Source organism: Pectinophora gossypiella, chromosome 16, assembly GCF_024362695.1.
Source record: "Pectinophora gossypiella chromosome 16, ilPecGoss1.1, whole genome shotgun sequence".
NCBI classification, from domain to species: Eukaryota; Metazoa; Arthropoda; class Insecta; order Lepidoptera; family Gelechiidae; genus Pectinophora; species Pectinophora gossypiella.
In genome coordinates, this window is record NC_065419.1 from 12,835,782 (window position 1) to 12,861,059 (window position 25,278).

A 25,278-nucleotide genomic window follows, 5' to 3' on the forward strand; every position below is an offset into this window, starting at 1 on the left:
CGTAACGAATACTGAGAGCGATGATTTAGCTCATGATTCTGATCATCACCAGCCCATTAACGTCCCCACTGCTGGGGCACGGGCCTTCCCTACGGATGGATAGGGAGATCGGGCCTTAAACCACCACGCGGGCCCAGTGCGGATTGGTGGTTATTAACGACTGCTAATGCAGCCGGGACCAACGACTTAACGTGCCTTCCGAAGCACGGAGGAGCTCGAGATGAAAACTTTTTTTTTTCTGTGGTCACCCATCCTATGATCGGCCTTTGCGAAAGTCGCTTAACTTCAACAATCGCAGACCGAGCGCGTTAACCGCTGCGCCATCGAGCTCCTCAAGTGGAATTTCTTGGAGAATGCATGAAAATTTAAGTGTTTTTTTTTTCAATAACTTTCAGTTCCATACTTTTGCAACTGAAAATTCCACTTGATATTAACTCAGAATCATGATCTGAATCATCCCTCTCAGTATTCGTTACGGTGTCACCAACAGCCTGTATGTAGGTACATTATATAATTTGCCACGGAATATCTTTCGCAAATTTACCTTATAATCATCTCCCTTTATCATCTCCATAGCGTAGTCCGTTTCTCACAGGGTCCGCTTACCTAACTTGAAGATTTGACAGCTCCGATTTTCTACAAAAGGGACTGCCTGTTGACCTTCCAACCTGCGGAGGGAAAACCAGCCCAATTCTTGTTAAGTCACATAGCTCCTAAACATGCCTGCCTTAAAAGAAATATTTTGCAAAAGGAGTGCTAAGTGTCAGCACCACTTAGCACTCCTTTTGCATCTATGATTAAATCTATTAAATTCTTAACGGCTAAAGTAATTCAGTTACATGGTCTCTGCTTACCCCGGTGGGAAATACGCGTGAGTTTCTATGTATGTGGGTATGGTTAGCCTTCTTTTCGTTTTATTAACCGCTCTTTTTAGAAACCCGTAAACAAATTGACATAAAGAAAAATATGCTCCTATTTTCCCAAAACATTACAAGCCTTGCAAACACCCGTGTTGCAATATGGCATTGCCCAGTAAGGTTAAGATTGTAGCGGTCAGTTGTACAAGCTTTAATCTGTGTCATTGGCAACGCTACAACGCACCGTTGAGGATATCCTCCCGTGTAACTACTCCCTTAGGATGTGGCTTGGAAAAGCGCGATTTTGACAAAATTTTGCGCGCTTTTTTTTACGTAACACGTATTAACGTTAATAGAACTAAATAGAATAATCATCTGATGACCCTAAACCAGAAAATGAACGTGAAAGTCTTAAAATAAGCATCTCTCCATCGTTTTCCGAAACCTGTTTTCCATACCATCCATGACTTTTGATTTGTTCCAGTTCAAATATTCATCCACGGAGTAAAATGAATGGCGAATTAGAAATTAATATATTTGATAATGATTAAATAGACTAGAACTCGAACAATAATAATGTTTAGTACAACCAAATAGTAGGTGGTCCATAGCACCTTAATAAAATAAAAAATATAATAAATTTATTGCCACTAACAATTTTCATTTTTCTATAAAAACAAGGTAATTATGAAGTCCCAGAACATTAAAAGGTTAACAACCACTGGTTAAAATGCTAAACATTACTTTGTGGTACATCCATACATGTTCAACAAAACTTGACCTTGAATGTTTGTGCTTAGCAGACATTTTATCTTGATTACTTAATCGATTAGCGCGTACTGTGAGAACTGAAGTATTTTATTGTCTGGATATAAAAGTTCGGATGGATTGGCTTATTCGCTAATGGTTGAGTATATACGTATTTTGTTTAGATGCTGAGTTGGTTCAAACCCCGGTGCCGGACGTGCACCAATGATCTATTTTTTTGTTGCACCATCCCGCATCAAAGTTTGTAAATGTTTATTTCCTTTTAGTAGTTGCCTGAAAGAAATTGCTCTAGAGCTAGAGATTGTTTAAATGTAGTTCTGTGCAATAAAGTATATTTGATTTGATTGATTGATTTATTAATTCATCTTAAGTGCACTTTTCACTAACACAGAATCAGTATCAGAATCATTTATTCAACGTAATTATCATAGATAAACTTGTTGAAGGGCAATTTAACATTTTTGAATCTACGTCATTTCGCAAGGTGTTGTGGCTGAGGAGAATAAATGACTAGAAATGACATGAACACATTTGGGTCGATCATTATAGACGGCGATACGGCTTACCAACTATTACGTTCGTCTATCAGAAAGCTCGGTGAGGTGTGGGTACTTAGTTCATGTACCTCTGACTACCTCATTTGGGATATAGTCGGGAGGTTATGTTATGTTTACTGTATTACAGTATTTATGTGACTTATTTGCGTCCCAAAAGTAGGTTTTTGCCACCGACAATAGATGGAATGTTATTAAAGAGTTAGGTTTCTGATTCTATTTCCAGTATACAATCAACATTAGAATATCGATATAATATGTGACTTAACCTGTATTGGGCTGGTTTTTCCTTCGCGAGTTGGAAGGTCAAACAGACATTCGCTTTTGTGATATGAGAAAGAAGTAATAAGGTAGTTTCCAACTAGTCAAATCAGTTAGTTTTTACTAAACATCAAAACACGAAATTACTATGGAATTTGTATGAAAAATCGACCTGTGACGTCATAGAAAAACGTAACAAAATGTCGCATTCATTTTTCTTTTTGAAAATATATTAAAATGTTAAAAAGAAAAAAGAATGAAAGTTTTTGTCACCTTTATATCTATCTGTCTTTAACATAACATAACATAACAAATACTTTATTGCACAAACAGGAAAAAAACAAAATACAAAACAAAAGAGAAATAGAATTAGTACAATAGGCGGCCTTATTGCTAAGTAGCAATCTCTCCCAGGCAACCTTTAAGTATAGGAGATATTGAATATTATGTAATATAGCGGGATAGTGCAGCATGGGAATACTTGTACATATAAAAATAAATACACTTTCGACTACATAAACTACATAATAATAATACACATAAATATAATTTAATAATTAATAATAATAATATATTTTTTTTTTTTTTTAGTAATCACTATTTCATAATTTATCTTTGACCTAGGAAACTACCCAATTGTCACGTTAAATCTGTACAACGCCATCTACATTGGTGAACGTAGCCTGGAAAGTCTCTCACCACAAAACAGAAGATCGGTCGGTCGTTTGCACGATGTCCCGCTATACTAAACAAAAAACTGTGTTGTCTCGCCTATCAAGGTGTACTTACCTAGATAAAAAAGCGTCTACACTGCACCAGACCTCGCCGCATGGCAACATTTACATCGAGGGCTTTGACCAATAAGCATACGATGTCTATCCACGTAGATAACATCCGCTGCGCCCATTGGTCGAAACCGTGTCGTGCAGAGCCTGCAGAAGCGAATATAAAACATAGAACGTTCAGCTGCTTATCTTCTCGGGTTTGTCGTGAAATCTGTCTGTTAGAGTCCTCTCTAACATAATGGAGTTTATAAAAGCAATTCATCTAAAAAAGCAATTTATTCTATCGTGTGGGTTGTGAGGTGAAGTACCAACCTCATCAACCCTGGTGTGAGGGTTACTATTGAGCCGCCAACGACTACTTACTTACATCAGTAAGTAGTAACCGGGACCAACGGCTTAACGTGCCTTCCGAAGCACGGATCACCTTACTATCGGACAATCAGGTGATTAGCCTGTAATATCCTAAACAAACTAGGGACCACAAAGTATTTTTTTGGGATATGTCCCCACCGGGAATCTAACCCGGGACCTCCGGATCGTGAGCCCATCGCTCAACCACTAGACCACGGAGCCCGTTGAAAAAAGCAAAAAAAAAGTTGAAAAAGCAATATTGTTATTTTACGTTTGTTGACATTGCGCACTTACTTTTATGTGCGCAGATGTCAAACTGGTCTCCTTAGACCGCCAGGCCGGTTACCAGCCTATTTGCCTACGTATTGTAACATATATATCAATGGCCCACATCATTTTGGCGGTTACGTTAATCCTTAAACGGTTAAGTAGCTGAACGTATTCAATATTTTTTTCTTCTCTTCCAGTCCAGCAGAGTATTGTAAGCGAAACACGTTTGTTAGACAAGATTAGGGTTAAAAGCAGCCGCACTTCTGCATAATGGAGGCGTCGGAAATGTCGGGATACACCTCGATTGCGATCTACGCTACCATATTTAGTTGTCACTGGGTTCTCGCAAAAATGGTCACGAGTAGTCACTACTTCAATATACGAATATATGAAGTTACGGCTGCATTGTAAGAACTTTCATTTTATTTCTCTAAGCTTATGAGTACGACCATCTGCTTTCATTTTAATTAAAGATTTATTCTTCGTTTGTCCCACTGAGTTTTGTCCCACATAAAAAATTCCTATGTCGTCCCGAACAATATTCTTCCTTCGTCCCAAAATATAATTTTAAATATTTTATTCCTACTTCGTCCCATTTTGTATACCTTATACGGCCCATGTTTTTTTTATATGCCAAACTTACTATATTGTACAATCAGTAAAAAAGGATTACCTATTATTTTAAATATTACTCGTATTATTTTATTATAATAAAACTTAATAAATCATTTTTTTTATATTTTTAATTGTAAATATTGCCTAATTATTGTTTCTCATAGATCTGACTGTTCTGTATTTATTTAAAATTATTATAACATAACATTTCTGTGATTTTGAATGTGATACTGAATAATAAAAGTGATTTATTTATATTTTAATGATAAGACTTGTTTTATTGGTATTTAACTTTAAAAAAATAAGTAAGTAAGTATTCTTTTTTGTTGACTATACCTTTAAAGTACCTACTTATAATTTGGGACGAAGCAAGACTTCGAAATTGATATGGGACGAACTAAGAATTTTTTGGAATGTGGGACAAAACTTCAGGACGAACGAGGAATAAACCAAATTTGACATCTTGTAACCTATTACAATGACTCGTCTTTTTTGGGGTTATTTATACGTTTTACAATAAAATACCAAACAGTATATTGAATATGTCAGAAAGTAAATTTATCATGTGAAGCTTAGTTTATGTAAAAAAGCTTATTATAAGAGTAATGATTATCTAAATGATAAAAATGCCTGTTATTAATTGTGTTTCTCTAGTTATTTAATAACTTGTAATGTATACCTATTGATTTAAAAGATGTGTTGCTGTTGCAGTTTCTTTTCTTTCTTCGGGAATGTGAGTGAAAAGTCTTCAGAGTCTTCATCTTTAATTAAAAGAGGACTTATAAAAAGGCAAGTCCAAAAATATATGCCCAATCTGTGACAGGATTTACGCTCTGCTAAGTTCGTGGTCGATTATGATTGGTTCAGTTTTTATATAAAAATAAATTCGGTTTCAATGGAAAACCAGAAGATTAACAAAACAATATAACTAACGGGTTCTCCTGGTCACGCAAGGTTTTAACTGTATTATTTTAGACTGGTTTTACATTATGTCAGAAATGTTTCGATTTGGCAGAAATTCAAGACTATATCCCAATTGGAGTGGTCAGAGATACCCAACCTCACCGAGCTTTCTGTTAGACCAACGTGATAATGTGAGCCGTATCGCCGTCTATAACGGTCGAGTTAACAGTGTTAGTGAAAAATGCACTTAGGATAAATTAATTACACTTAGTAAATTAAGGTGCAAGTCCGATACCGGAGTTTGAACCGGCGTTCCCCGATTGAGAAGCAAGTCCGTGTACCACAGGACTACAGTAACATTCGTGTGAATTTATATCATATCACAAAAAACTTAAATTGTTACACTGTCTACCTTGTTTTCGATATCCATCCTCTAGTGAAAAAATCTTGAGAAACGTCGTAACCTAGTTGGAAGTTTTGCTCTCACTGAGTTTGTAGATTTGAAATCCAGCACGGGTTTAAAAAAAACAAATTCAAATTCAAATTCAAATCATTTATTGTGACACACAGGTACAGTGGGTAGATGTTACAAAGATAATAATAAGACCGCTGTGTATGTGTGTGTGTTTGTGGGTGTGTGTTTAGGTAAACCAAGTGTTTTCGAATTCATGTTTGGATCATTAATGATTGAATATCGCAACGGTGAAGGAAACTATCGCGATGAAACCCGTATTCTACAACACTATGTATGAGACGATCCTTACTATGTAGTCTGATGCAGCATTCAATAAGCTGTCCGTCAGACTGGCGTCGTGAAACGTAACAGCTCTGGTAAGCTTCATGTAATCCGCAGTATGTGGGTCGCTTTGAGGCTAAACGTATTAAACTACCAATATAATTAATTATCTATATTTTGTTATTTTTATGTTAGGTGGGGACATATCACATAAAAATACTTTGTAATCCCTAGTTTGGTTAGGACATTACAGGCTGATCACCTGATTGTCCGAAAGTAACATGATCCGTGATTCGGAAGGCACGTTAAGCCGTTGGTCCCGGTTACTACTTACTGATGTAAGTATGTAGTCGTTACATGAGCCATGTCAGGGGCTTTTGGCGGCTCAATAATAACCCTGACACCAGGGTCGATGAGGCTGGTATTCCACACTCACATTCTACACGATAAGGAGAGATTATTTATAAATGTTTATTTAAATAAATCGCTGTCAATTTGAAATTAATCATTATAATGTGATGAATAAAATCGTAAGGAAACCCACATACCCGAGAAATGCGTTTCGGAGGTACGTGATCTAATCCGTATTGGGCTGGTATTCCCTTCGCGTCGAAAGGTCAGACATGCAGTCGCGTCTGTAAAAAAACGGACCTGTCAAATCATCAGGTTAGGAAAGCGGGCCCTGTAAAAACGGGATGACGCTAGGGAGATAATGGACTGTCACTGTCGATTGACATAATCGTTTGCAATTCCGCTAACTTCCCTGCTCTCTATATACCTGGAACTGTTTACGTGTTAAAAATATTTAAAGCGAGTAACAGCTGAGTTCTCATTCCACAGTAGCGCGGCGACTCCCCATTTCAAAGTCACGTAAATTTTACATTACTAACGAGTGTGCGATATGAGTGCTGTACCTGAACTGCATGCCAACATACCCTCTGTATGTTGCCTAACTTATTCATAAAATGGACTATGAATTTTATTTACTCTGTTTTAATTCGTTACATTCATAGAGGTTGCAAAAGTCGGACCAAGCTTAATTGTAATATAACATAAGCTTAAAAATATATCCCAATTGGGGTAGTTAGAGGTACACCAATCGCAAGATGGACTAAGTGCCCACGCGTCATCGAGCTTTCTGTTAGATCACCGTGTATATAGATATAAGCGGTGAGCCGTATCGCCATCTATAATGGTCGAGACAATTGTGTTAGTGAAATCTGCACTTAAGATAAATTAATAACTCATTGGTGCAAGTCATTGGTTAGTTATCTCAGTTTTAGATATAAATTCACTAATTCATTGCTGTTAACTTTTGTAGTTCACCTATGGATGATGTGGTTTTGTTATCTACTTGACATGTATTCGGAGTTTATGAATGAATGAATGAATGAATAAATAAATAAATAAACACCTTTATTGCAAACACAGAACAGGTAAAAGGAAAAAGTAAAAACCCATTTGTATTGTTGTCAAATGCTTTATAAATGTTTGTATGTTTTGTTTGAGGGATTAAATATAGGAATTATTTGACTTGATTTAAAAACTAAAAGTGGGCAAAGGCCTTTTCGCGTTATTATTATGCCTATTGATGACGTCAGACAACTGTATTTTCATACAGATACTTCAGATTATTTTCGTTGTAACATTTCGTAACAAGTATCTCTTTTGACTAGGTTGGGAAGTAGCTTATGATCCAGGTTTTTATATTACAAAAAGTACCATTGAAAACAAATACAATTAACTATAAACCCTTAGGTACCTGTATCTAACACAATAAGCCACTTTCCACCGATGCAGCAGAGTTTACACTTGCCAAGTTACCCTGATTAGATTCCGCGCGCGTACCGAGGTTGAACTGCAGCTTAAGTCCTGCCCGTTGATAACGTTTACGTGTTTAGAAATGTGATTGTAAACGACACAGTGCAGACCCACCAAGATAGATGGTGCTGGGGTGTTGTAAACCTGTGTGATAGACTCCCTTGAAATACGAGCAACAGATTATAAAAACGTGTCGTAAAAGTAACGACGATATAGTGACTAAGATTGAGATGGGAATGTTAAGCGGATGAAGGATAATAGGATTACGAAAACAGTATATAAACCGAAGGTTGGTGGTAGGGTTGGCAGAGGAAGACCTAGAAGGACGTACAGTGACCAAATTGGAGATATTCTTGGAAAAGGTTCAGTACGATCTACTCTAAAGCGGCGTGCGTGTATGAAACGATTGATGAATGTGGAGAAAGCAAGGGAAGTATGTCAGGATCGAAGCAAATGGAATTCCACAGTCTCTGCTTACCCCGGTGGAAAATAGGCGTGAGTTTATGTATGTTGTAAAAGTAATTTTGAAACACCATTTTACCATGTTCCGCGGAATCTTACAAAAATCAGAAATTTATTCAATTCAAACGTGACTAGAGCTGCGGTTTCAAGTCCCGTCCGAGTCAGTTTTTTTTTAAATTTTCTCTATGATATAGTCTCTTTTACAGATTCTTTATCCTGTATATTAGTTATTACTGTTAGCATGCCAAAAAAAGCAAAACCAAAAATTACAGAAAATTATGTTTTCAAACGATTAAAATTAGTAATATTTTTTATTTTGCCTGGGTTAGGTCCGCGAACCCCTGAGGTTCCCGAGAAAATAAAATGTCTCGCTAGTGAAAATGTGAATCCCTTGAGCTATGAAATGAGTATATGAAATATAGATGAGGTCTCTCACAAAAAGTTTTTCAGTCTTAATAGATTTTCATCTCGAGTTTAGGTCTCATAAATATTATGAAGTTTTGTAAGTGGACGGTGGCTGTCGTTTAACGTTAAATATTTAACTGTACGCCAAGTTGGGAGGTGGCTGTTGCTCCATTGGTTTATTTATTCAGAGATGTCGTGTCCGACATCCGGCTCAGCCCGGCGAAATATCACCTAACCCCGAGCCTCGAGAATATTCTATACGCTTGAATAATGTCTACTTGTCCATAAAGAATGCATTTGCATACATAGCCGCGCGGAGCTGCAACAGGCCGTGTTCTCTTTTAAAATACACGCTTACGTCACTCGCAAAACTGAAAACATTAAGCCATCTCATTCCCAAAATGTTTGTGCAGGCATCGACCGTAGTGAGATGAGAAAGGAATGCAGTGATGGAATATTTAACAAGTGCCAGTGCATTAAAAACAGTGAAAATGTTGGTGCTCTCAAATATATTTCGTGCGAGTCATCCGCAGAAACATATGGAAATAAATTCCGTATCGCCAGAGCAAAACGCGACACAAAAGAAACTCGCCACTCAAAGTTCGTTACGGATAAAACAAAGGACGAAAACACACGATAATATTAGCGTAACGCGTGATATGGATGACGCGACAAAAATTATGAGAAGGGAGAAATGCCTTTCTAATAGCGTTGACGCTATAGTCGATACCAAAAGTAAAGTGATATGCAGTGCCAAAGGTTTGTTAGAAACAAATTTAGACGACTTATTCAATGATGATCCAATGTATGACAGTTGGAATCATGAGTCTAAGAGTTTAGGTGCAAGTGAACCAGTGTTAAGTTTTAAGCAGGAAGTGGAGACTAGTGATAAGCGTGGATCTCTCATGTCAGAGGATGACAGTGATGAAGATACAGCTACAGATAGTGATTGCTTGGATGAAGTGGTTCGGGAACAGAGGAAGTGCATGGGTGCTCGACGGTTTGGACATATGCTGAGGAGGGTTATCTCTAGAAATGGTAAGTTTTAGATACTAAATACGACGACCTTAAAGCCAAATGTAAATAATGATCTGGGGGGTTAAAATGGCCACATCGAAGCAATTCATCTAAGAAAACAATATTGCTATTTGGCATTTGTTTGCATTGCGCACTTACTTTTATATGCGCAAATGTCAAATTGCAATATTGCTTCGATGTGGCCATTTTAACCCCCCCTGTACACACATAAGTGTATTTTATTATCACTCTTAATATAATACTCATACACAACATAAGCCAACGACTGTGTCGTAGTATTTCTGTGGCTTAAAATCGTTAAGAAATACGGATTCTCTTTTTGAATTCTTTGACCTAATGTCTAATCATCATGACGAATCGTTTGTTGAGAAAATACAATAACAAATCGTCTGTCCCGTTAGCTTCCGAACGATTTTTAACGATTTTTTCCACCGTCAGTTTAGAAGTAGCTAGAGCTACTTACTCATCAAGCGTCTTTGTTTGATGAACTCAACAGTGTCGCCAATCGAACTGAAGGACGATGGAAAGACCTATAAAATGGTTACGTTCGACTGTAGAATTGTATTGTCGACGGTTATTGATTTGTTTTCAATTGTAGCAAATTGTTCCTCGCGCGCTGATTGAGGTGGTCGTAAAATCTCGTTACCATCGCGATCTTATCGCGTCCCGGCGGGCGTGGACGTGATTGGGGCGATGACGTCATACTTCTGGTTGTCGTTTTTCTTTTGTCTATTTGTCAGTTTTGTGTAGATTCCTTTTTGGCAACCGACATTTTCGTTGTCTTGTGGCGATGCTATTTCATTACGGGTTAAACGAACGAGTCAATTTAACAAAGTTATTTTCCGAAAATTACGAACACCAAGACTTTTGGTTTGATAGTTCAGATATCTAAACATCATACCTGTAAGCGGTGCGATTAAGCTTTCGACAGCTAATAATAAAATAGGGAAAATTTGGGAGAGCGAAACGAGCGGCTGACATAAGTAAAAGTATAATGACAACTAAAAATAAAACAAAATACAAAAAACATACAAAAGAGACCGCAATGGACAAGTGCAACCTGCACAATACCGTTGTTTTTTACATACAAATTCGCGCCCGTGATCCCTAGTAGGGTAGGTAGAGCCACAAGCAATCGGAAGACAATCGGCCGGCCACCTTGATAAGAAGTAGATACATGATGCACCTTCATGTTTACATATTATATGAACTCTTGCCCTAATGGGCTGCACTGATCGGTCTGCAGTGAAGTAAGCGTGAAGTAAACTGTGGTATAATGCCTGCCGCTATTGCCGCCGGAACTCGAACATGTGTACCTTGTCTAAGTTCCGATAAACTGCACTGCAACACACGCCCACGAGATACCAGCCAGCTGGGTTTGTATTTGTACGAGTATATATAAGAACTTCGTAGCCCATTTCACAAAGAAAATTCGAAAATAAGTCGAAAAATAAAACGGGATTGTTTTTTTTTTTTTCAATTGTATACCAGCAATGAGAAAATAGGTCTTCTTCTTCTTTGTGAGTCGATGGCGATCGATACTAAATTTTTGCTGACCGATAATTGGCCACGCTTACGACATTGTCAGTGGCTTCGTAAAGGTCTTTAATAGTGCAGGTGTTAGGGCACTTAGGACAGCACACAAGGTGAGCCATAGTTAGAAAATAGGTAATTATAACGTTAAAAGTGAACAACGCCATCTATCGTGTGTTTGGGGACCGTCGATTGGAAATTCCCTCATTAAAAAGTAACAAAATGTACCTACAACAAAATAGCAACATAACCGAAAGTTATACAATGTTTTATTAACAATTATCATCAACGTTTCATCACAATACAATCCGATCACAATCAAGTCTCTTACAATTGTAACAAAAGCCGTTTCATAACAATAATATTCTTTGTATGTACAGTTTTGTATAGCAATGTTCTCTTAAAGAAATATTGGTCCTGTAAATGGCAATTGGGTATTTGATTTCAAAGATAAATTTTAAAGTACTAATCTAGAAATAGTTTAGAAAATAGATAAAATGAGTAGTAGTAGTAGTAGGTTTTTTGGGTGTTAGTGACACTGTAACAAATACTGACGGGAATGATTCAGACCATAATTCTGAGTTGATATCAAGCGGGAATTCCCCGTCAGATTTTTTAAATTATTTTCAGTTCCATACTTTTGCGACGTAAAGTTCCACTTGCTGTCAACTCAGGATTATGCCGTAAATCATTCCTCAGTTTTCGTCACGATGTCACTAACATCCTGTATGTATGTCATCACATCACTAAGTCACCAGTAGTTACCTGGTAACCTCAGCCTGTGGTCACACCAAGCGTTTCATGTATACACCAGAATTGCCAAACGACATGTCTCGTCGGCTTGAAACTATATACGGGTCGATTGAAGCGTGCATGATTTACTAGACGCTAGGAAATGGTCCGAAATTGTAGAACTAGTGGCACAAAATAAAAATATAGTTTATTATAAAAATACAACACCTTTGGTCAGGACATTACAGGCTGACAGCAGTAACAATAGTGGCTGCAAATTGTCTTTGATTACTTGTGGCTCTGCCCACCCCATTAGGGATTACGGGCGTGAGTTTATGTTTATGTATTACAGGTTGACCACCTGATTGTCCAAAAGTAAGATGATCTGTGCTTCAGAAGGCACGTTAAGCCGTTGGTCCCGGTTGTTGGACCTGATGTAAGTATGTAGTCGTTACATGAGCCATGTCAGGGGCCTTTGGCGGCTCAATAATAACCCTGGCACCAGGGTTGACGAGGTTGGTAATTCACCTCACACACAACCCACACGACAGAAGAAGAATGTATGTTCAATAGTCGACTCTTGCCGTCGGAACACCACATCTCTCTCATTTGACATGTACTTAGTTAAGAGTCTTTTTGTAATTATTTATTTTTATTTTGGTGCAATAAAGTGTATTTGTTGAACAGCCTCTGTGGTCTAGTGGTTAGAGCGTTAGGCTCACGATCTGGAGGTCCGGGTTCGATTCCCGATGGGGACATTGTCGAAATCACTTTGTGAGATTGTCCTTTGTTTGGTAAGGACTTTTCAGGCTTGAATCACCTGATTGTCCGAAAAAGTAAGATGATTCCGTGCTTCGGAGGGCACGTTAAGCCGTTGGTCCCGGCTATTAAAAACACCTCCACCAACCCGCAGTGGAGCAGCGTGGTGGAGTATGCTCCATACCCCCTCCGGTTGATTGAGGTGAGGCCTGTGCCCAGCAGTGGGACGTATATAGGCTGTTTATGTGTGTATGTAAAGTGTATTTGTATTGTATTGTATCTCTTCTACAATCGACATGGACAACAAACCGTCTCGCCGTCGAAGCGTAGGTGCTTGACGCGTTTAATTATTGCTAGATCGCGTTACACGGACTCATGCACACCGATGCATTGGCATATCACTCACGGCGCCAGCGATGTATGTGCTATGAACATTAAGATTGCCAAGCCAGATTGCAAGGAGGAATGGGCGTAAGATTGATTATTTTGTTTATGATTCGCACTTTGGTGTCAGTAATGCCTTATGCGACGGAAAATTCCACTTTATATTAACTCAGAATCATAAGCTGAATCATCCCCTCAGTATTCTCAGTATTATGGTCATTTCGACAAACATCCGTCTTGCTTTTTTGTAATTGTTTTAGTGGAAATTTGATATGATGTTGTTGTCTTTTTTTGTGTGTGGCGTCCTATTACAATAAACTTTTTGTATTCTATTCTATTCGTTACCGTGTCACGTCTAACACCCTGTAATTCCTAAATAGTTTATTATGGATAATTCCTCGATAAACTAATATTATAAATGCGAATGTAATTCTGTCGGTTACGCTTTTACGAAAAAAATACTTAACCGTTTCTGATGTAATTTGGCACAAGGATAGACTAGACCTCAGGAAAGAATATAGGATTTTTTAAGATATTATTTCGTTTGCGTGTATGAAACGAGTGAATGTGGAGGAAGCAAGAGAAGTATGTCAGGATCGAAGCAAAAGGAATTCAATAATCTTTGCTCACCCCGGTGGGAAATAGGCGTATGTTGATATATAAACTCCATAACAATCCACTAAATACATTTACGTATATAGTAATGGAATAAACATACATATATACGTATTTAAGTATGGAATAAACATGCCGCGCGCGACAACCAAAATCCACGCGGCGGCAGTCGCGATCTAAAAGTTGTTTGAAGTCGTAAGATCGTTAAATCTTTTAAGGGGTAATGTATACGTTTTTTACAATAAGATTCCCATTCATCACTAATTTAAGGGCCACGCTCTTGTCGGTGTAGCATTCTCCATGCTACTTTTTAGGGAAAAATAGGGCAGTGGTTTTCCTCTTGCCTTCCGCCCCGCAGTACTCTTTCTGACGCGAGTGGGATGGCGCCCAGAGTACCTAATCACTTTCAAAGCCGTACTCCTCCGCCTCTGGAAGATTCCCATTGACATTCAAAATTTACCTTTAACAGTTTTAAGACCGTGATTAAACATAAAATTTGTGAAAAGTTTATTTCAAAGACTATTTAGTAGTTAGAAATGCACGGGAAAAACCGTCGAGGATTAATCTAATATAAAATAATAGGACGAATATTAGGCAGCCAATTTACTGATATTATATTCAACATTTCTTGTTTTTTTTTTATAACGTCTAGAGCGCTATTATTTTGTTATCGAGGATTATCTTACAGCAACTTTTCCTCGGCTGTACAGGTTGTGAGTCTGCAGTAGTTTTAGGCGGATGAGACGTTCAAGAAAAATATATTTAGATAAATGTCGATTCAAAGTGTAACTATGTCATCTAATGAATAAAGTTATTTTTGAATTCGAATTTGAGTAAGATCGAATGTCCTTTTAAAATCCAAAACCTATTGTTTAGTTATTTCGTCTGGAAATATCGGCCGCAAGAGTTTTAATACGATTCCTCAATCCGCTCCTTACAATTCACCTAACACTTAGTTCCACTTTCTGCGTCCACACGAGAAGCCAGGCACGCCTGCCATTATAGCACATTCAATTTGCCTGATGAACCGTACCCGAGGTGTGGCTAGGACTGACGGCTTTGTGCCATCACGCATGCCATGAAAGCTATAGGAAAAGTGATTGGTGATTGAGGTTATATCAGTACTTTATGGATAGTAAATTATAACGCTGGCAAATTCAGAATAATATAGACTTTTTTATAGGTACCTATTATGTGTCTCAGTTGAGGAGCTCGGTGGCGCAGCGGTAAACGCGCTCGGTCTGCGATTGTTGAAGTTAAGCAACTTTCGCAGAGGCCGGTCATAGGATGGGTGACCACAAAAAAAAAGTTTTTATCTCGAACTCCTCCGTGCTTCGGAAGGCACGTTAAGACGTTGGTTCTGGCTGCATTAGCAGTAGTTAATAACCATCAATCCGCACTGGGCCCGCGTGATGGTTTAAGGCCCAATCTCCCTATCCATCCACAGGGAAGGCCCGTGCCCCAGCAGTGGGGACGTTAATGGGCTGATGATGATGATGTGTCTCAGTTAAAGCGTTAATGTATTGAGTTACCTTATAGTACGTGTATAGTAACGCCCATTTTCCCTCAATTAGCGCTTATCGCTATCGACCCACCAGGGTCGATTAATTCTTTCAAATATTCCTCTCAGACGACGGGCACCTCCAGGCCTGTTGTCTTGAACGTTGTACCGCGTCAGAGCCTTCAGCGCTCCCCATTTGTCCCGCCAGGTAGTTCATGCCATCTGCGGCAAATCTACGATAAGTCACGTAAAAAAATAAATAAAAAAATAACATTATATATATTTTCAACGTTATATATTTTTTATCTGTACTATCGCTTCGGCAGCGCACTCTGGCGACCCACCTAGGTACTTTTCTTTACGTTCAAATTTTGCAACTCACGCTTTCTATGTGTGTATTGTTAATGTGTGTGTTGTTACTTGAATGGAATGTATTTGTTTATGTATTTTTAATTTATACTTAATAAAATCTCATACCACCTTACAAATAAAAAATTACACCAGGGATGAACGTGGGTTCACCACGTTTGTTATTTGCACTGATAATTAAAAACTATGGTTAATTTGCGAGAAAAAAAAACAAAATTGATAACGTGCCACGCGGGTGTCCGTCCTCCATGGCTTGAATGAAACAAGCAACTTTTTGCGTGGCGTTGAACGTGTTAAGTATTTACAAGCAAAGTTCAGTCGAATTGTATGATAATTGGAATCATTATTATTATTATTTTTTTATTATTAGCCTATAATGATCCCACTGCTGAGCAAAGGCCTCCCCCATTGGAATCAATTCAGTTTTATTTTTTATTTGCAAGGTGGAGTATTTATATGTCTTTTTAGTTCTATTTAACAGTGAATGTAGCAAATATCATACAATGTCCCAAAGGCTAGCACAAACTTTGTGAACTCTACTGTAACCGACGATATTACCTGAAAGTGAAACCTGTGTGTACAGTCGGAACCATTATTATATTACCTATCGGCTGGACAATTTCGCTAATATTCTTGAACAAATAGTGAATTGGTTTCTGTCTTATCTATAATACAAAATTGAATCGCAAAATGTGTTGGCAAGCGCATAACTCAACAACGCCTGGACCAATTTGGCCAATTCTCTTTTTTAAATGTTCCTTGAAGTCTAAGGTTTTTACGGCGAGAAAAAATAGAATATTTTCCGGAAGAACCCTAAAACAGCCCTTTTCTTTTTCCCATACAAACGTTTTCTAATTAAAACGTATTGTTATTGTATAAAGTTCACATTGCAAGCACTCAATGTTGTCTAAGCAATGTAGGTGTGTTCCTAATGTCAAAGAGTCAATTTGAAGAAGAAAGAAAGTATTTATTATTAGAGCGCTTTATTTACGCTGTACAAAGTTGAAATAAAATAAATAAATAAATTGCAACAAATTCAATAATATCTATCAACTTTTTGACAGGACGAAGTCTGTCGGATCCGCTAGTCTACGATAAAAGTCACAGCTTACCACAGCTCAGAGACTCGTCCTTACCGTGAGCCACCTTACCGCGTAAGTGCGAGCGAGACAGACTATCTGTGCGCGCTCCCTTACTCCTTAACAGCTTACGGCCATTTGTAGCTTAACTCACCCAACAACGAAGGTCGAGGTACAATCAAAGAGCAAAAGTTCAGTCACTGAGCCCAGCGAATTATTTGTAAACAATGGTGAAACTATGAACCATTACTTGTCATAATTATAAAATTAATGTTTTTTAGGTGTTTTGGTCTATTACAGAAATGACACGTACATAGGAGGTCTTAAGTGCAACCAGTTAATTTATTACTTTGCAAGAAATTGATTGGACTTTTGCAGCTTATCGTACGTCTATCTCGGTACCAAGACCAATTAACGCGGGGCGGAGTTACCGTTCTACGAGTATTACGTAGTTCTTTATTCTATGATAGTAGGTAATCTCCTTGTCAACCAATTTTTAGAAAATACGAATTGTTAGCGATAAGGTAAAGTTTTCTTTTCATCCCAGACTTTGTATGGAATGGTCATAAAACAGTATCAAATAGATATTCCGCCGCCGACTGTATAGGAAAAGTTGCATAGCGTCCACCAACTAACGAGTTTTTAACTTTTACGATTAATAAACAGAATATTACGGCTCGGCTCGTGTTATGCCTGCGAACAACTTTAATAAGCAACATAAAAAGTTGTTGTTACACTTTGTTGTAGATATCTGGCCCCTATTTTAAGCTAACTTCGAGAAAAGTGTGGGTTTAACCTGCTTTTGTATTTAGGTGTGATTATGACAGTGTACTTCGGAATTTAGGTTGCTAAGGGTTCGTGCAAAATGAACTTTTCTTTATGTCTGTATTGGGATGTCTATAACAAAAATAACTGCATTTTTGACGAATTCGAGATCTGCGTACCAGGCGGTCTAAAAAGGCTATTGAAACAATTCTTCTAAAAAAAGCAATATTTAAATTTGACACTTGCGCATATATCTAAAAATATGCGTAATGTCAACAAATATCAAATATCATCATTACTTTTTAGTGTAATATATCTGCATGTACATATTACAAACCATTTTACAATGAATAGTAGTTTTCTGGAGCAGAAAATTACGTTACGATTTCTATTATGTTTAAAAAAAAATGGCTCAAATTATCGAAACGCAAATTTGGGTCTCCAATACACATTCGAAATGTAAATTTGACATTTCCAATAGACATTTCGCTCTTCCCTAGAAAGGGCTAATATATATGTTTATTAGTGTACCTTTCCCAAAAACAAACCGAAAACAATATCTACAGGAGAAAGGAAGGCACACAAAGCAAATCCATTTAACTGGTAATCGGAAACATTCGTGCTAAAGTCTGCTAAACGTGTTGACGGCAGGTAATCCGCTTTTAAAAATTCGTTTACCGACGACGCTCTGCCCCGAAACAAAGACATTTATCTTTTACTACATTCGATAAATTTGCAATTTATAGGGGCGATGTCTTAAGTAGTAACTTAAAGGTAGATGTAGCAAATAAAGAAAGAAAAATATTTAAGCACATAATAACGGGTTCTTACAGCGTTTAAATGGGGATATGAGACTCCCGATATTTCGACACTGTTGCAAGTGCCATGATCACGGAATGACTGATGAGATTGGAGTGGAGTAGGTAGATCCATAATTTTCTACCCGTTTCGTCCGTTTTTAGAACCCGTTATTATGTGCTTTAATTATGATAATAACCGAGTAAACTTAAAACAATGTAGAAAAATATTTATTCGACACTACGTAATTAACATTATTGAGAAGTTAAATTACTTGGAACAAAAAGAGAAGGCGAACGTCGTGTCTTAAAGAAGTAAAAGAATTGGCCCTTGATAGATAGGAATGGAGAATGCTACGCCGATAAGAGCGCGACTCTTAAATTGATGCTAATTAAATTACTTAAATAATTTTCCAATATAAAATATACATGTTTATTTATTTATTTTTTGTACATGTTTATTTATTTATTTTTGAATTTTAATTATTGACTAAGTAGTCAAGTTTCGGGAGCGCGGGACACTATTTTTAAAAAGAAACTAATGAATTTGAATTAGTTAAATGTATATTAAAATAAAACTTAAAGTACGGCGAGACATGTGCACAGAGTCGGATGCGCTACATGAATGATTTTAATGCTAACTTAAAGTTCTAGCTAAATCTAAGAGGAAAGCGTGGGAGTCAGGCCACCGCGGTGGTCTGTCTACAGAATGTGCTGACATGCTGTTCTAGGCAGCATGCACTGTCACCGTTCTTCGGGCTAGGGGTGGCATAACTCCTCCCTCCTCAAGCACGAAATCATCCGACGATTTTGAGTCTTGGTGATTTCGTGTAAAATTGAAAACTTTAAATTTCCATATAATAATAGTAATGATACTTATAATTAAGATTACATAAAGGAATATAGTAGCTAAGCTCACACTACGAGTGTCTATTATTTCACTTTCACTGATATCACTGTTAAACCTTTCACTGTTTAATACGTTAGAGAGATGCTTCAAGTTATCCAAAGACACGCCTTTAATGTCCACCTTAGATAATTCCGTGGTAACGTTCATCTTCAGGAAGTCGGGCTTAGGTAAACCAATTACGGGTGTAACCTTGAAATGGAAATCGGCAGCAATGGACCTCCGGCGGTTTAATTTAAAGTTCTCTATGTAGAGTTCGCAGTCTTCAGCATTGGAAATAAGGTAAGTACCCTGAATCTGTCTTTTGATTGTGTCGTCATTACATTTTTCAGTAAGTATTTGGCTGCTCCTGGTGTAGACAATCCAATTGGCAGGATCGATCCTCTGGATCTTGATATCTTCCACGTGGACAGGGTAAACTCTGCAGAGGGTGAGATTAGAATGAAACCGCATCAGCTGCTCAACACAGGTTCGTTCAGGATAAATAACCTGGTCATTCTCCTTGCACAGGAACTGTCCCGGGGCTAGCTCGTCGCAGGGACTGTTGATGGGGTGGTATTTCGGACCTTTCGCCAAAAGGTAAGGATATTTAGGAATTATAACATAGGTAAGGTTTGTTGATGGCTTAAACATGGGTAATGAATAAATTTTAAAATAATTATAAATATTTCCATCTATTAAAGGAATTTCTAAAATGAACGTAATCTGATTTTCTTTCATATATGACTTAACAACTATAGTTTTTTCAATTTTTATCAAGTTATTTAGGTTTACAGGATATACTAAATTATCATACTTGGCTACAGATTCCAGTATTTTGAGAAACTCATCTGAATTTATGATGGATTGGTGTAACACTGAGACTTTACTCAAGGCTAAAACAGTTTCAATTTCACTAATAGTCAAGTATATAGTTCTGAAGTTTCCAATGAACAGTTTGAACAAGCTTAACATATATGTATTATAAACGGAGTTATTTTCTTTCGATGCTATGTATTTAACAATTTTTTCTATACGTTTAAGACGTTCGTCTAATATTAACGTGTTATTATGTAATGTCTCGGTGCTATTTATTAAACCATCTAACATTTTAGATACAATAATTAATTTCTTTTCTGTATGTATTTGATTGCCTTTAAGTTCAGAGATCAATTTGTCATATTTAATCGCGTCTTCATGGTCTAGATTCCCTGTGACTACTTTTATTAAAGAACCAAGAGGGTTTAGGATGCCTCTCTTAAATCTGCTAGACGGAACAAGTTGCCTGAATTTGTTAATGGTTATATTATACAAATCATACGCGTGTAACCTTATATTATAAAACTCATGTGAAAAAGGTTTATTAACATCTACCAATTTATCAAACTCTAAAAACTTATTAACGTTAAATTTAAGGGTTTCCTTTATATCATTCAAATCTAAAACTTTAATAACTGTCCATTTATCTTCTTGTCGATATGCTTGTCCCAACTTGACAGGCAATATCCCGGGGTTGTCCTTAATGTTTTGAAGTTGAAGGCTGTGGCTCATCTGAAGGTACAGAACCATCAGGCTTAAGCACCACCTGTGGAGGACGTTTAACATTTTTAATTGGAATCCTTGTTTCCTTGGCGCCTCTTTGTACGGGTACGACATTTCTATCTGTTGGACCTATTACCTTTACCTTTTGATACCGGGCCTTATCTTTACTTTTTCGTGTGTTAATATCTTTACTGAATATAATGTCGCCTACTTCTAAATTTGGTACAGCTTCGCCACCTTTCTGTTTCCTAATTTTTTCCTTCTTTTCTAACATGTCCTTACTAATGTAATTGTATAAATATTTCATGCGCTTGTGATGATCTTTTAGCAATTGTTGGGTATATGTTTTTTCAAAATTTATATCAAACGCCTGATTAACACTGGTGTGACCGAAAACTATTTCAAAGGGTGCGAGGCCTGTCGTAGAATGAATGGTGTTATTATAAGCTAGAATAGAATAAGTCATTATGGAGGCTGCATCAGTATATTTTTGGTCATATTTGGCAAGACGGTAAATTTCTATTAAGGTCGAATGAAATCGTTCTACTATGCCTGTCGAATTTGGATTGTTTGGCGTAGTAATGTGAAGTTCAATTTTATGTAGGGCCATAAACTCTTTCATTAACTCGTTATTAAATTCAGTCCCTGGATCACTAGATATTTTTTTTGGAATTCCATAAAAGGTAAAATACTTCATTAGAGCACGTACAACTTCGGGAGTGGAACGATTTGATATTTCGATCGCTTGACCTAATCTACTAAAAGCATCAACAAGTGTTAGGTAGTAGACTCCTTCAATACAGAAAAGGTCTATAAATAGCTCTTGAAATGGCGAATTTTGAGTCTGCGTAAGTTGTAATACGGGTTTAAGAGGTTTTCTATCATATTTCATTTTCCTGCACGCTTCGCAAGCGTTGATGACTGCTGCTGTTATCTCCATCATATTTTCCCAATAGTAGTTTCTTCGTATCCGGACTGCAGTTTCTTTGATACCACGATGGCACGTTGCTCCTTCATGGTATTTGGCGATGATTGCTCTCTGTTCTCTCTCATCTTCCACATAAATCACTCTTTCAGTGCATTCATAGAAGTCAACCGATCCCTTCTTGAACAATTCTATAATAATTTTCGAAAAATCCCTTCTGTGTGTCTCCTTTTCAAAGTAAATGAAATATTTAATATTTGGCCTGATGTATTCCTTCAGAAATTTCTTTATTAACTCGTCATTGTTTGTGGGTAAAAAGATTTCTAAAATTTTTTGCTTTTTGTTAGACAGATTTTTTACTTGGAGTTCGTTCCTAAACCACTGGTAGACTAAAATTTGGTTTGGCTTTGTATCAATCGCCTCGTGTAGAATAGGAATACCATGGGATTCGAGTTCTGTTCCCGAATGAGCTGTTTCAGTTGAACTTTTGTCAGAGACAATAGGATAGTCCATTTCTTCAATGTCGGATATTGTCATAGTAGCCGATGAGTCAGAAATAGTTATGGTGCCAGAATTATCCTTTTCTTTTCCTAACTGAGCCACTCTGTCATCAATTTCTTTCATAAATGATTTTAGGTCATCGTCAACGTTAACCACCATGGATTCTCGGTCATTGTCATCGTCAGAGTCTAAAGCATTAATCTTTATGCGAGAGAGAGCATCAGCGTTTGTGTTTTGCTTTCCGCTCTTATGGATAACCTCAAAGTCGTACTCTTGGAGTCGTAGTCTCCAGCGAGTCAACTTGCTATTCGGATCTTTAAGTGAATAGAGCCATGCAAGTGGTCTATGGTCTGTATAAATACGAAATTTATGACCATAAAGATATGGCCTAAAATGTTTTACGGCCCAAATTATGGCTAGTAGCTCTCGCTCTATTGTGCTGTATCGTGTTTCAGTGTCGCTTAATGTTCTACTAGCGTACGCAATAGGTTGGTCTTGTCCTATGGGGCCCTGTGAAAGTACAGCGCCTAAAGCTACTGCAGAAGCGTCTGTCGTAAGTATGTACGGTTTAGTAGGATCTGGAAACTGTAACAAAGGTGCACTCGTAAGGAGCTCTTTACATTTCTCGAAAGCTTCAATATATTTCTGATCAATTGTAATTCTGTTTCGCTTTTTTAAACACGCTGTTAATGGTTGTGTCAATTTTGCAAAGTCTTTAATAAATCGTCGATAGTATCCCACTAAGCCTAAAAAGCTTTTGATTTCAGTGGTCGTTTTGGGGAGAGGATAATTTTGAATTGCTGTGATTTTATCATTATTGGGTCTTAGTCCGTCTTTTGTTATAGTATGTCCCAAATAAAGCACTTCTTTTCTCAGGAACTCAGATTTATCGAGCTGAACCTTGAGATTAGTCTTTCGCAGTCTGTCAAATACAGTTCGTAATTTGTCCAAGTGTTCCTGTAAGCTGGCCGAAAATATAATTATATCATCCAAATACACCAAACAATGGATGCCTTGTAACCCGCGTAACACATTGTCCATTGCTCTTTGAAAAGTTGCTGGAGCGGTTTTAAGTCCAAAAGGCATGCGGAGGAACTCATAGTGGCCAAATTGCGTACTGAAAGCTGTTTTTTGCCTGTCCTCCTCATTCACTTCAATCTGGTGGTACCCACTAGCAAGATCTAGTGTAGTGAAGTAAGAACTCTTTCCAAGTTTGTCAAAGATATCGTTTATATTCGGCAAGGGGTATTTGTCATCGACTGTCAAGTCATTTAAACGTCTGTAGTCTATAACCATCCTATATTTTATCTCACCTGAGGCGTCTCGTTTTTTGGGCACTAAATGTACCGGGGAACTCCAAGGAGAGTGGGATTCGCGTATAACATTGTCCTGTAAAAGTTTTTCAACTTGTCTTTTAATTTCTTCAGATTGGAAAGGAGGTTGTCTATAAGGTCTTGTATAAACTGGGTCTTCATTTTTTGTACGTATAAAGTGCTTAACTTGACTAGAAAATGACAGTGGCAGTTGATCGCTGTAGAATATATCTTTATATTCTTTGCATAGACGAACAATACAGTCACGTTCTTCAGTACTCATATGGTCCAGTCTTAGTTTTGTCAAATTTTGTAAAAGTATGCTGTCATAGTAAATGTCACTGGTGCGTGTCTCGTCGCTTGTAAAATTTACGTCATTATCAATTGTTTTATATTCTGCTGTCGGAAATGGGGCTGTTACAACAATGTCAATTCCCTTTTCTAAGGTGTTCTGAATAACCGTGGTGGCGTAACCCTTGTTGCAGGTTACTAGAGCATCAGGCATTCGCACACCATCACAAAATTTTGTATGATTTAAAATGGCTTGCCCTGAGTATAAGTCAGTAGGCACTTTTACTCTCATTTCAGCTCGTGGGGGAAGATTTATTACGTACTCGGTAAAATTGTGAACAATAGGGATGTCCGTGGTTTTCGTTTTCAGTACTGCATTTTTAAGGTCAATAATGGCTTCAATTTTTGTCAATAAGTCATTACCAATTAGACCGTCATATCTCGGGTCTACTTCATACAGATAAAATTTATGAAGGTCAGTGGTATTAAAAGTTGGTGTTAGGGGAATATGAATAACCTCATTATGTCTTGAGCTGGCATGCGTGCTTACGACTTCAAACGGTTCGTGAATAACTAGTGGCAAAAAGTACTGGTAGGCCTTTTGAGGGCTTAAGAACGAACGGGTGCTACCGGTGTCGATCATAAGCTTTGCGTTAATTTCCGGTAAATAAATGTACGGTAATTTTAATTTGACGTCACAATTTATTTCTATAATTTGTCTTTCCCTACTGAGGCCCGTATGTAAAAATTTTCAACATGCTGCTCGTTTGACTCCTCCGCTCCATGGAGAGTACGAGTCGTATCTAGTGGCTCCGCCTTATCATTGCATTGATAAGAGTAGTCTTGCGTGGGCGCATCGCATTCATACGTATCGAAGGCATACGGATAGTGATCCGCCTGGCTGGGATAACTCTCCGTGTAAGTGTCAAAACATTCGATCGGATGCTCATTGTATAATTCTGTTTCATTTACACGAAAACCTTGGCCTGTTTTTTGTGGAGCGGTACGCATGGAAACATCATTAGTAAAATTTTTGGAATAAAAATTTGGCTGTGGAGGTCTAATAGTTTGTTGCTGTCCAAACTGCTGGGGCCGCATCGCTGGTAGTTGTTGTAGGCCTTGAGGTGGTCTATACCCAAAGGGGGTGGGTTGGATAGGGCGATAACCAAATTGTTGGTTGTTTTGCTGTAGGTTTGGTCGGTAACCAAACTGCTGATATTGATTTTGTAAGTTTGGTCGATAGCCAAACTGCTGGTTACTTTGTTGAGGGGGTCCGAACTGTCGGTTAACAGGTATACCAAACTTAAAATTGGTTTGAGTATTGTTAGGAATGTTTCCTATGTATTTAGCAAATCCTTGGTTTTGAGGGATATTTGGATGAGATATATTAGAAGGAAATTTAAAGGGCACTGCTGGTACTTGAGGCTTATTCGTTTTATTTTTACGCTGATATTGTTCGT

At 37.6% G+C, this 25,278-nt stretch overlaps 1 protein-coding gene across 4 annotated transcripts in view; it reads left to right on the forward strand.

The window, feature by feature from the left end:
* LOC126373787 (atypical protein kinase C) overlaps positions 1-25,278 on the forward strand; it is a 322,244-nt gene that overhangs the window by 50,280 nt on the left and 246,686 nt on the right. For 2 of the 4 annotated variants that reach the window (XM_050020080.1, XM_050020079.1), the window contains exon 2: positions 9,202-9,826. The exons of the other annotated variants lie outside the window; for them this stretch is intronic. In XM_050020080.1, coding sequence (XP_049876037.1) covers positions 9,238-9,826 — 589 coding nt within the window. In that variant the 5' untranslated portion in view covers positions 9,202-9,237. The remainder of the gene's footprint in view (positions 1-9,201; positions 9,827-25,278) is intronic. 4 annotated transcript variants of the gene reach the window in all.